The 12,500-nt window shown below is 36.4% G+C and overlaps 2 protein-coding genes across 2 annotated transcripts in view; one reads left to right on the top strand and one right to left on the bottom strand.

Moving 5' to 3' along the window:
* Window positions 1-85: 85 nt before the first annotated feature.
* Window positions 86-3,666, top strand: LOC105835196 (vacuolar protein sorting-associated protein 52 homolog). Its single transcript, XM_036288105.1, has 8 exons — window positions 86-388; window positions 471-855; window positions 929-1,114; window positions 1,202-1,327; window positions 1,419-1,603; window positions 1,689-1,773; window positions 1,860-2,063; window positions 2,144-3,666. The coding sequence occupies exons 1-8, from the start codon at window positions 135-137 to the stop codon at window positions 2,567-2,569; spliced, it is 1,851 nt and encodes a 616-aa protein (XP_036143998.1). The 5' UTR covers window positions 86-134; the 3' UTR covers window positions 2,570-3,666.
* LOC105835194 overlaps window positions 2,989-12,500 on the bottom strand; it is a 30,748-nt gene continuing 21,236 nt past the window's right edge. Inside the window, 8 exon segments of the mRNA XM_036288104.1 lie at window positions 2,989-3,578; window positions 3,703-3,927; window positions 4,075-4,276; window positions 4,845-4,976; window positions 5,214-5,329; window positions 7,746-8,191; window positions 8,424-9,997; window positions 10,000-10,128. Of these exon segments, the coding sequence (XP_036143997.1) occupies window positions 3,490-3,578; window positions 3,703-3,927; window positions 4,075-4,276; window positions 4,845-4,976; window positions 5,214-5,329; window positions 7,746-8,191; window positions 8,424-9,997; window positions 10,000-10,128 (2,913 nt within the window). The 3' untranslated portion in view covers window positions 2,989-3,489.

Here is a 12,500-nt window from a genome sequence, read left to right as displayed (position 1 = left end):
AGAAACAATCGCAAAAATAAAATTAAATGTATAATTGTAAAATTAAATTTAGCATAATGATCCTAATAGTATTTTATTATTATATGTAATTAAATGCATTATTTGCATAGTTTGTTTTAATAATTCTTAAAGTAATGCTACCAATTGAACAAAGCTTTCTCAGAGAGAGAGAGAGAGAGAGAGACTTCAGCATTGTTACCTTTTGTTTACAGAAAATGGAGTCAATGCTGATGAATTTTCAGTCAGCACTGGGAAATATCAGTTCCGAGATACTCAGTTTGCAGCGTAAGTCTGTTTCTATGAGCCAGCAACTGTCTAATAGGCAAATAATACGAGGGCCGCTTAGCCAATTTATTGAGGATATGACAGTATCTGAGGCTCTGATTGAGTAAGAGACTTCTTAAATTGATGTTTTAAAAAAGAATGTTTAAAAAATAATTTTGTTAAATATATATTAATTCTATTGGCAGTGGTATTATGGACTGTCCAGTGACAGATAAGGAATTTCTGATTCAGCTGCAAATTCTGAATCATAAAATCAATTTTGTGAAGGAACAAAGCTTCAAGGAGGCCAAGTCTTGCTTGGATGTGAAAGATATACTAGAGAAGCTAAAGGTGAAGGCGATGGCAAAAATCAGGACATACTTATTAGAGCAAATTTATAAATTTAGAAAGCCAATGTCAAATTATCAAGTGCCACAGAACAATATGTTGAAGTACAAATTCTTCTTTGAGTTTATCTTAGCGAATGAGAGAAATGTGGCTGAGGAGATCTGTGGGGAGTACATTGACACTATGAGTAAAATATATTATTCATATTTCAAGTCATATTCGTCGAGATTGATGAAATTGCAGGTAAAAATGGAACCAAATAATTGATATTATTTAAATAAGTTGAAACACGAAGTTGAATGATTATTTTTAAAAGTTTGAAGAGAGAACGTCGAAGGATGATTTAATGGGAGTTGAAGACACAGCAGGTAGAAGCAGTATATTTCATAAAACGACGTTAAAGCACAAAGGTACTGTGTTTTCTATAGACACAAGAGGTCAAGTTTTGTCTTCTCAATTTGAAGAATCTATACTTGTCCCACATACTGCCTCTAAAACGCGGGTAAATATCAACAATATATAGATAATTATAACTTGTGTATCCCTTATAAAAGCAACTGTTTTTTAAATAAATGTTATAATTTTATAGTATCATTACGAAGCCCTATTTAGAAGTGAACAATATGCTGTGGCTGATAATGGCTGTAGAGAATATCTGTTTCTAATAGAATTTTTCAAAGTTCGCAATGCACAGGCGTTAGATATTTTCAATCAGGTAAGAGATTAGTCATATTTAATCATTATAATTCGATTTATTTAAACATATATACGTATTTATGATATAAATTACTCCTTTCTCTTGACAGATTATGGGAAAAACATTGAGTCTTTTGATAAAAAATTTACAATCGTTTGTTGAAGATTGTTATGATACAATTGCTCTATTTCTCTGCTTACATTTAGTGATGCGTTATCAATTGCTATGTCACAAAAGAGCTGTACCAGCATTGGATAAATACTGGGACACTTTGAGGTCTATAATTTGGCCTAGGTACTTAAATGTATTTAAAAATAATTACAATAATTATTTTAATATTCTATATCATTTTACAGTTTAATTTTATTTTTTTTTTTAGGTTTGAATTTGTGTTTCAATTAAATATAAACAGTGTAAAGGATTGCGATCCATCGAAATTCAACAAGGAGACTGGTCCGCATTATGTAAGTGTAAAAAGATTTTTATGACATTTGATTATTATGTAACATTTTAATATGTATAATATTGCTAATGTTTTATAAACTTTTAGATTACTAGAAGATACGCGGAATTTAGCGCAGCAATTGTAAGTGTAGTTGAAGGATTTCCTTGCGAAGGGACAACTCAGTTATTGGCAGAATTAAGAGAAGCTGTACAATGCTTCCTGCTGAGAATGGCATCTATTTTTCCGACTCGGACACAGCAATTAGTATTTCTTATCAATAATTACGATTTAGTACTTAGGGTATTAATGGTAAGTAAATTTTATTTAACATGTCAAAAAATTTATCAAAGTTAATGTATTAAGAATCAAGGTGCTATATTTTACCGCAGGAAAGGACGCGAGAGACCTCGAAAGAAGCCGAGAGCTTTCGAGAACTGTTAAATGCCCGTTCCTCTGAATTTGTCGAAGAAATCCTGAGCCCGCACTTTGGTAGTATAATTCAGTTAGTGAAAGAATCGGAAACTCTGATTGAAAAGGGCCAGGCCGATGATTTGAAACGGCAGGAGGGTAAAGCATTGGTCCTAGTGCAATCTTTCACAAATAATTGGAAGCGAGCGTTAGAAGAGATAAATCGAGAGGTATTACAGTCGTTTCCCAGCCTGGTGCTCGGCAGTTCGTTAGTGCAGTGCGCGATGACACAGTTGGTGCAATATTACAATCGTCTCCACAAGATCTTGCCACAGAATGCGCGCACACAACTTACAAATATCCATCATATAATGGTAGAAATTAAGAAATATAAGACTAATTATTAGATAATTTTCCAGAATAGTTGATTAGTCGAATCAAAATAGTGGTAGATTGATTATTTCTTATAAGAGAATCACAGTTTTTACATCTTGACTTAACTATAATTCGAGAAGTGCAAAGTCATCACTTTTTTGTCACCGGCTTAGACAAAATGGAAGCTAAACAAAAAGTCACTCTTGTTTGAAGGAAATTTATTAGAATGTATTAAGATTAATATATAGACAACCAAACTGGTAACGTTACTTATGTTTACTAAATGTATCTAGTATTGTACATATAGAAATCAAGCGAATAAGAAATCAATAATTTCATATTCTAGCGATTATGATTATTTAATAAATAAAGATGTAAAAATTTCGTTATTAAATAGGAATATCGTTTAGGAATGTCAGGGAACATTTTTGTAAATACAATCGTAAAGATATACATTCTGTACATTTATTTATAAAAAGATGTGAGCTATGAACTAAAGTATGGTATTGCATTACCATGCTATACAATAGCGATTAATATTCCGTACTCTTGTGTGCGCGTGACACGAGTATACGAATCTCCGATACTGCTTATCTTATATAAATTAATATTACACATGTACGTTAAAAATGGTCTCGTTACTTTTTCCTCCGATTTCGCGACACCTATGGCATAACACATCAATTTTTTTGGTGACCAAATCAAATCGCGACACGGCGGATATTTATACTACTCGGTTTGATACAATAATAATTGCCACGTCTTCGACCGCACTTACGCAAACAATTTACATTCGCTTATCGAGGTCTTCAACTTTTCAGAGAAACTATAGATACAAATAAGTTTACAATGTTATGAATTATTCGAAATTATCGTACAATTATCACCTGCATGGTTGCAACTTGTACATCATCTGAATCGTCAATTTTTTCATTCATTATGAACTGTAGTTTTATAGAACACCGTCGATAGCATGTAATACACCATTCGTCGCTGGCACGTTATGTGTTACAACGTGTGCTTCGTTCACTCGTACTCGTCCTAAAATAATATATTCTGTATTATCTGAAAGATCTATTTCGATATTGTTATATAATAAAAGTTTTTTTTTTAGAATTAGCTATTAAAACACGAGTTTTACTATTACACAAGTTGAATTATCTACCGCCGTTTTTGTGGATATGAACCGGCGACTGTGGGCGAAGGGTGTCCTTTTGAATGTAATATCTCATTCCGGCCGTGTAAAGAGTCGTGGGAATCACATGCCGCGAGATTATTGCCTTCGCTGCTTCCGGCCCGTCCTCATCGGTCCAAATTGGAGCGCCATTCTTTGTAGACGCATCGGTGAAAGCAGAATCGGTTGGTGCGAAGACTGTGAACGTCTTCGGCCCTAGAATAACATCTTTTGTTAAAGTATTATAAGAGGATTCTCAGAATAATGCGTTTCAATTTGCAGATCAAAAATACAGAATAGGCACAGTGATTCAAACTGAATTCTTTTAAATTTTTAATTCTCTCGCTTAGATTTCTAACTTACCTGCTAGCGTGTCCTCTAAGCCAGACACGTGTAGCATTCTGAGGAACGTGGTGAACCTCCTCTCACGATCGGCCTGCAGGGTTTGCACCAAATCGCCGACTGGAAGCGGGAACATGACCCTGTCGACAGCGTGGGCGATACCTTGAGGGATCTCGATGTCCCGTTTGTTAGGCGCGACACGTGCCCCGTTTATCGTCGTTACCTGTTTGCAAACAATGCGAAATTACAAATGAAGAGAAACGATCGTGTAATATGGAATCATCTTCATCAAATGTATTCTGAATTGTATATTTAGTATATATTAAAAACATGCACCCCTAGAGTGGAGAGCATTGTGTTTTGGAGATTAAGGGAAATTAAAAATTTCGAAATCTTATATGGAACTATTAGAGATTTGTAGCTATAATTTTTCTGTATTCTATTTGTAATTTTTTAGTCACGCGTGTTATCTGGAATCTTGAGAAGCGGATGATGGAGTTGTCACAGCTTCAGACATATTCATCGAGTGAACGGAAGATTTCTAGCATATTCGCGAAGGTCAATAAACTGGATCACGCACGAGCACACATGAACCATATACTAATCACATTATGAAAATAATAATGTTGCAATGACTCGCGAGCTATTAATAATACACAGGCAAACAAACGATTAAAAAAAAAAAAAAAAACTTAGCAACTTGAGAAAAATAATACAAAGAAATAATGAAATGAAAAGATGAAAAAGGTTTTATCGTAATTGGGAGATTTTAAAACATAAAATTACTTTACATCGTTCCATTCGTGATCCTGCATCGCGTACTCGTTTACCCGCAATTGCGTTCCTGCAAGGCTGACGCCTGTCATCTCGTCTTGCAGAGATTCGATCCTGAAGGCTCCCGGTATGACATGATGAAGAAGAAGCTGTCGCACAAAGAATTTTCGTCAGTATATGTATTCAGATACCAACACTTTACTGGAGAATATTTGTTTTATTTTACTAAGCTCAGTTAATTTCAAGATTAGTTTAATTGAGTCCTCATATCTCTTCTAGAGAAAAGCGGCAAATCAGTTTAATTATGGTTAGCTAACTGCGGTGTCAGTGAAATCTACCGTTGCGGTGTATAAATTATTAATGATGCTTTTAGCACCGATGCGTACCCCACTTAGAAGTCTCGGATTGTCGTGGAACTTCTGCTCAGCTTTCTCCGGTCCTCCCAGCTGTACCAGCAATGTTCTAAAGGCTTTGTCCGTAGGGATGAATATGGTGTACGGACCTGAAATGTAATGTCGCAAAATAATATCAAAGATATTTTTTATGTTTAATTTTTATATTAAAATACTTTTATTTCTGTCTCTATTTTTTAAATATTAAAAAATATTTTAGTTTTGAACGGTGTTAAAATTTAAAATACTAAGATTTACATCAATGTAGCTCAACTTTAAACTTGGTTTAAAGTTTATTTTTAATTTTTTTTCTAGTCATAAGAATTAGAAAAAGATAAATCAAAGAAGTAAGTTAAATCGAGTTTAAAGCTGTTAAAGATTTCAATTTTAAACGTTTTAGTTTTAGTGTTTTAAATTCAAACATCATTTAATATTAAAATATTTTAAAATATTCAAAACTAGAGACAGAAATAGAACATTTGAATGTCTTAATAGAACTGTTTTTTGTCAGTAGAGTGTGTCTCAAACAATCAAAAATAATTATCACAAAAATCTCTCTATTTAAAATTAATCTTTCATTAAACAAAAATTCAAAGTACAATTTTGAATTTAATTAATAATAAAAGACTTTCAGCAATCTTTACAAAGAGAAATAAGAATCGTTTTCTACTTCAACTGTGAACTTTATTTTAATTGGGCACAATTGTTAAAATATAATCTAAAAAAGAAACCAATCACGTTCGCCTTTTATTCTTCTTGATCCAACGTCAAGAGATACACAATCGTTGCTATAATGTTTCGCACAGCTTTTGCTAGCGATCGGTATCCATAATTACGCCTCATATTCGCCGGACATTCTCTTCTATTCCGGGCATAGCACACGCCGTGAGTTCATCTATAATCCTCGCCGAAGGAAAGACATACATATCGTTGGAGAACGTGACGTAAAGTTACACAATGTTCCATTTGATAATTACGTTCGCGATATCGTATCGGCAGAAACGGAACTGTTACCGAGGCGGGGGATTGCCGTTATAGGAAATATCGCTTGTTCGCACGCGAGAAAACGCGCGGCGGCTTATTTTCTTTCTATAACGAGCGTGCGAACGCGGTCAAATAAACCGTCAGTACGTAAAAAGATCGTCAACGTTTTCCTCGCGATCATGGGATTCGTCTCTTCGACAAACATATGTCGAAATCGAACATTTATCTATTGTCCGGCGAAAATTATTCGTGTTCGAGGGAACGCGTGAAAGGATCGGCGTACCGATATTAATGTGTCGCTAAGGAAATCCAGTTCAACTTGAACTGAATTCTTCAGAAACGCAATGAAAAAAAAAATCACACTATCGTGCGTGGCATAGGAAACATGTTACGTAACTTCCACGTGTGTTGCCATAATTCTTCAACGCACTTTTCAGTTGCGTTCAACTTGCGATGTAAACTCGTCTCTCGATGGAAGAAAATAACAGGTAAAGGGCCAAAGAAGAGAGACAATAGGATAAGCGATGGAAGGCGTCATGCCGATAATTATAACGACTAATGAAATCGCGTGTCTTCTTTGTGAGAGTCTGCGTAACGAGATATATACGCGTACTCGCACCTTTGTTCTCGCAAAAGACGGAGAGACGTCTGCAAGTGTCGAAACGGGCAACGAGTCGTGAGAACATTTTTCTTTTTCGACGAACGTTGCACGATTAAAGCGAAAACGCGAGGTACAAATAGCGGTAGATTGTGCAAAGAGGCATCGTGTCTACCTCGCCACCAACAAGGATCATTTGTACAACCATTTGGTCCTCGACAACATTGACGCAAGTTGTCCCGCCTTGCGATTTTGTTGGATAAGAGAATGCAGCGGTGTTGCATTACCGCGCAGAAAATTCGTGTAATTCGTTTATTGTAATATTTAACGCTTTCACGCATAAGGTAAATGTTCCAGTAATTAAACACAATACCTGTATCCGGACACTTACACGAAAACTTATTATTAATCTCCGAAATGATGTTATTTTTTATGATAATGTTAAAATTTAATTATAATCTTAAATTTAATTTAAGATTACCATGTCTCAACTAAGATTTATTATTAATTTAAAACTTTTCTTGAAATGAAATCTTATCGTTATCAAACATAACGCTGTTATTGTATATATATTTCATTGTTCCTGTTTTATACACCTTTTTTTAATTTTTAGAAATCACATTAACATTAATAAAGCAAATTAATACAGCAATAAAATAACCGTTTTTTAGGTCATTAATATTGAAACGACTGCAAGGTTTTTACTTCATAAAATCATGAAATCTAAAAAGTATCGAGTTTTTATTGACATTATATAAAAATTCAAGTCTGTTAATTAATATTTAATAATGCAAATTGTGGGAAAGTTTGAAAGTTACTGGAATTCTTATCTTTGTTCATAAAATGGGAAATTATTAAAGACACTTCTTCTTCTGTTAAAATCATTATTAAATCCCCTTAATTAATTTTACCAGCTGAATTATCAAGTTTAACATTCAACTTACCGGTTTCGTTTAGCACATTATCCAATCCCGATTGTCTCAGGTATTTTGCCATAGCGAAAAGACCCTCCTTTCTTAACAACGTGGCCAAATTCTCCTGGGGAGTCTGAACGGCCTCCGCTGACGAGGTCTCCGCAGACGAATGCTTGGTGAAGTAGACGTAAGAGTTCGGCGTATGATGCGAGTAGGACGTTGCCGTCGGAGTCGCCGTCGTTACGATCTCGTTTACCGGCGCCATTGTTGGGATGAACTGGTTCCTGGTGGACGACGAGTACTTAGTGGTTACCCGCGGGATGTGATCTGACAGGGTCGTCTTCGTCGGGTTGGTGTTCAAGGCGTTATACACGTGGCCCGTGACGCTGGACGCAGAAGTCACGTACTTGTCAGTCGTGGACACCGAGTTCGGTGACACTGTGACGTAAGGGATGTATTCCGTCGTTGCTGACTTGCTGGAAATTTTATTTCTATACAGAATTCTTTACTGCGCTAAGTACGAACGAATAAAAAAATTGAAAAAGACTAATTTGAGTTCAGTGCAAATGATAAATCAAGATCAAATGAATTTTATTTTAATAATCGAACATAATGCGCGAAACGAACTCATCTTAATAATTTATTTTAATCGTTATAAACTCACAAAGTTATTTAACTAAAATAAATTATATGAATCGTGGTACTCACCCTTCGCTGTATCTAGCCGAGGTAGGTCTGACGGTGGTGGGCCTGAAGGTCGCCGTCGAACTGACGGAGTGATAAGATGACACCGGCGTCCTAGACGTACCCGTGGATACTATCAGATTCGGATCGAGGCTGGACTCAAGGTTTTCTAGCGTAGAAGACGGCGTGCTCGGTCCGAGCGAGCTGGGCGGTAGCTTCAGCTCGCCCTTCTTGATCTTCTCGACGATGGACTCGACATCAATGCCGCTCTCCTTGTCGTTAGCATTACCCTTAACACCCTGCACCTTGTAACTGCCGTCCGGCTGTTCCTCCAACAAGACAAACGTGACCTTCTTCACCGGTAGATTCTGGATGATCGGAGTCTTGCCAATCTCCTCGAGCCTGCCGTCGCTCTTCTGCCGGATGACCTCGAAATCGGCGCCCGGTGGCAGCACACCGCCCTTCGTTAACTCCTCGAAAAGCGCTTTCGGCGGCTTGATGGTGGTCGTCGAGGACGGCACAGCCGATGTCAAAACGTTGGGGATCCCGCTTGACGCAACAGAAGACAAACCGTTCGGCGCGTGGATGACCTGAATCTTCTTGCCGTTTGGCAGTATCAAATCCCTGGTGGTGACATTCCTGGCAACGTCATCGTCATCACCGGATTGGGCTAGGGCGAGTTTGAGTTGTTTTAACAATAGGTCTCGCTCGGATTGTTGAGAGTTCCTGCTTCTGCCGCCGGAATTCTGCCTCGTCGTGCTGGATTTGTCGGTCTGATAGATCACCTTAATTTGTGGCTTCGATTTGTCTTGCTGCAACAACTGGCCCTCTTGATCTTGAATCAGGCTAAGCAAATTCTCTGGTATATCCGTCTCCTGACGAGTATTAGAAGTAATCACACGTCTGGCTGGCGGAGGTGACTGCGTGGTTGTCGTGGTAGTGGTCGTTGTAGTTGTACTCGCTGCTGTCGTTGTATATTTCTTTTGATGATTAGCAATTGCTTTGAGAAAGAAATCAGTTTCCGATGGCGTGATACGTCGCGCCGTTGGCGAGGACAGCAACAATGGTATAGAAGTAGTGCTGACGGCGATCGGAGTTGATGTCGCAGTTGGCGGTAGTGGCGTTGTAGAAGTGAGTCTCTGGAGTTGCTGAAGCCGCAACAGTTCCTGTTGCCTACGCAGTTCTTGCTGTTCGTACAGCAGCTGCTGCCGTTGCTTCTGGAGCACCTCCAGCTCACGTTGCTTCTCGAGATAATCCTGTAACTGCAACGTTTGCTGATCGCTAAATAGCGGCTGCGAAAGGTCTTGATGAATATTCTGGAAGTTGTTTTGGTTGTACTGATTGTACTGTTGCTGCTGGTATTGTCGCTGGAATTGCGGCGTTTGTACGCTAACGGTGCCATCACCGCCGTTCACAAAGTTTGAAGTACCAAGTTGCTGGGCGATCTTTTGCTGTTGTTGTTGTAGAAGCTGTTGCACCTGTTGCTGCTGCTGCTGCAAGTGTTGCAATTGCAACTGCTTCGCTCGATCAACCTTGTACTTGGCCAGAGAAGAATACGGCGTGCTGGACTGTGCCTGTTCGAACGAGGTGAAGATGTTACCCGCGGGTTCTTGAAGTCCTGAGTGCCGGGACGTTGCCGGTACCGTTGCTGGTGTTGCTGAACATCGCTCAGTATCTGGGCTTGCTGGGAAACCGAGAGGCGAGGTCGCGGATCGTTCACGATGTGACCCTAGAGCCAAGATATATTGCCCATTAAACAAAATATATTATGTTATTTATTTACTTCAGAAAGAAGTAAAATATTAAATGAAGTTAAAATATGCTTGTTTGATGACACCGTTGCTTATGCATAAATTATCAAGTTACATTGATTGCTACATACAGATAATTTAAAATTATCAATCAATAAAATATTAAAATTTCTTGAAAACAAATATACACAATATATACAAATAAACTTTAAAATTAATTATTATCTATATGTTTTTATTCCATGCTTTTTATAAAATAATTAATTTTCATCGTAAAATTTTTCGCATCGTTAAAATGCACCGCTGCGGTCATTGCTCTTTATTTACCCTATGTAATAGCGCAATATCTTATGCAATATAGAATTTTTATTCTCGACATCACGAGCGCGTCAATACAAGATATAGTATATTATATAATAATATGATAATTTCCAGTGGCATTTATTATCAGTACTAAAAAAAATTAATGACAACACGTTCCTGAAGTTTAGTTACGACAATCATAATTCTTTTTTCATTTTTTGATAACGTATGTAGCAAGAAATTTACACGGGCTGTTTTAAGATAGTTAAAAAAACGTACATTAACTTTTTATACATGGATATAATTTTCAATTCAACTTCAAAAAATATATATATATATAGTGCTATCCCGTAGAAAATTGATAATAGTAGTAGTAAATCTTCCGGTAGTAAATAAATGTTACAGAGAAAGTATGACGAAAAGTGTATGAGAGTATGAAATCGTTGGCTTCGTTTGACAGTTTTCATAAATTACTCCAGTTAATTACTTTGCGAATTATGTTTTGGATTTCTATTCTACTAAAATATTCCATTGGGTAATACGCTATATGACAGCAAGATAAAAGATGATAAAAGCGAAAGCAAATCGAATCCACGCAGTTAACGGCAGTTGGCGCGCGGTATATGTCACAAGATTTATAAATTGTCGTAAATTTATATTTCCAAGGCGCTTGAAACGAAGTGGAAAATCGATGAGAAGATTACCCTCGTGGCTTAGTAAAAGTTTCTGGACACGTCGTATTCTCTCCTATAAATATTCAATATGAATCAAAGATCAATATATACATATACATATTTTTTTTATTTTTTACATAAATAATCTTTTACGTGATAATATTCCATTACATAATTGCTTATTTCTCTTCTTGTGCTCAACACAGAAAACACAGAAAACGCATTAAAAGATTATTTGAAAATAATTGTATAATGATTACAGTCGTAATTTATCCTGTAATAAACTTAAAAAATTTAAAAAAGCTCAAGATACTTTTTTACTTTTTTCCAACGTATCTATACCGTGTATTGCCCAAGTTTCTGTTTATTGACTCAATTATCATCGCTTTTATTGTTGCGATATAATATTGCGCACTTCTCAAACTCATTCGTTGTTGCGTTTATTATACGCGCGCGAGAAAGACGCGAATAATTAAGATGGCCGTAATTAAGAGAGGCATTGTTCGATTCCTTCCTTTCTCTTGGGTGCCTACTGCCACCGGCCCGTTGTGAGACAGGTCTTCTCTCGTCCTCTCGTAGAAAGTACGACCTACTGCAGTTTTCATTTCGCACACATTACGACTTACATATCATGTTCGAGTGTGGATCGACATGTGTACTGGTTCTTTATATAACGGCACAGCCCTGCGGCTAATATCCGCGTTTTGCATGATTACGCGTCTTCTCGCGTGCGGTTTGCAGCTGTCGCATTTTTACAAAGCGCTCACAATATTATTATACTTATAATTCAACGGGGAAATTCTAATTATGTTTACAACATAATTCCAATATCATTCTTCCTATATTTTAGTAGACAATAAAATTGTCGGCTAAATATCAAAAACAGAACAATGTTCTGAAAAATTATTTATTATTATATATATATATATATATATATATATATATATATAATAAAATAAAATTTTCTTAGAACATTGCGTATACAATAAAGATTTAGAATAGATCAATGATAAAAATAACGGCTTGAAAAGTGAAATGATGTAAACGACTCGTTCGCGGGGAATTTCAATGTGTGTCAACAATGTTCTGCTTCACGTTCCAGGTCAATTACACAGTATTCGATTTCATTGGCATTGACATTAACACTAAGGAATCTCTCTAACAACGTTTACGGTTACATCGCGCAATTCTCGATATTACATAACAATTATTCACATTATATAATTGGTTTTTATTAAATATGTAAAACAAATATTGTCTATGTATTTCTTTCTCTTGTGTGTGCAAAAATTTAGTCGAGTTGCGGATGTATAATAATTCAATGGAAAATTCAATTTACATGTAAATTGAAAATATGCAATATTATTACTTTT

Source organism: Monomorium pharaonis, chromosome 6 (assembly GCF_013373865.1).
Source record: "Monomorium pharaonis isolate MP-MQ-018 chromosome 6, ASM1337386v2, whole genome shotgun sequence".
NCBI lineage: Eukaryota > Metazoa > Arthropoda > Insecta > Hymenoptera > Formicidae > Monomorium > Monomorium pharaonis.
Note: the sequence above shows the minus strand (reverse complement) of the source record. Positions and strands in the feature narration are given on the sequence as shown.

Excerpts from the sequence above, each read along its gene's own strand:
- LOC105835196 (XM_036288105.1), top strand. The coding sequence starts at position 135 with ATGCTACCAATTGAACAAAGCTTTCTCAGAGAGAGAGAGAGAGAGAGA. Across the intron at positions 1,115-1,201 it reads ATACTGCCTCTAAAACGCGG|TATCATTACGAAGCCCTATT; the intron begins GTAAATATCAAC and ends ATAATTTTATAG. Across the intron at positions 1,774-1,859 it reads AGGAGACTGGTCCGCATTAT|ATTACTAGAAGATACGCGGA; the intron begins GTAAGTGTAAAA and ends ATAAACTTTTAG.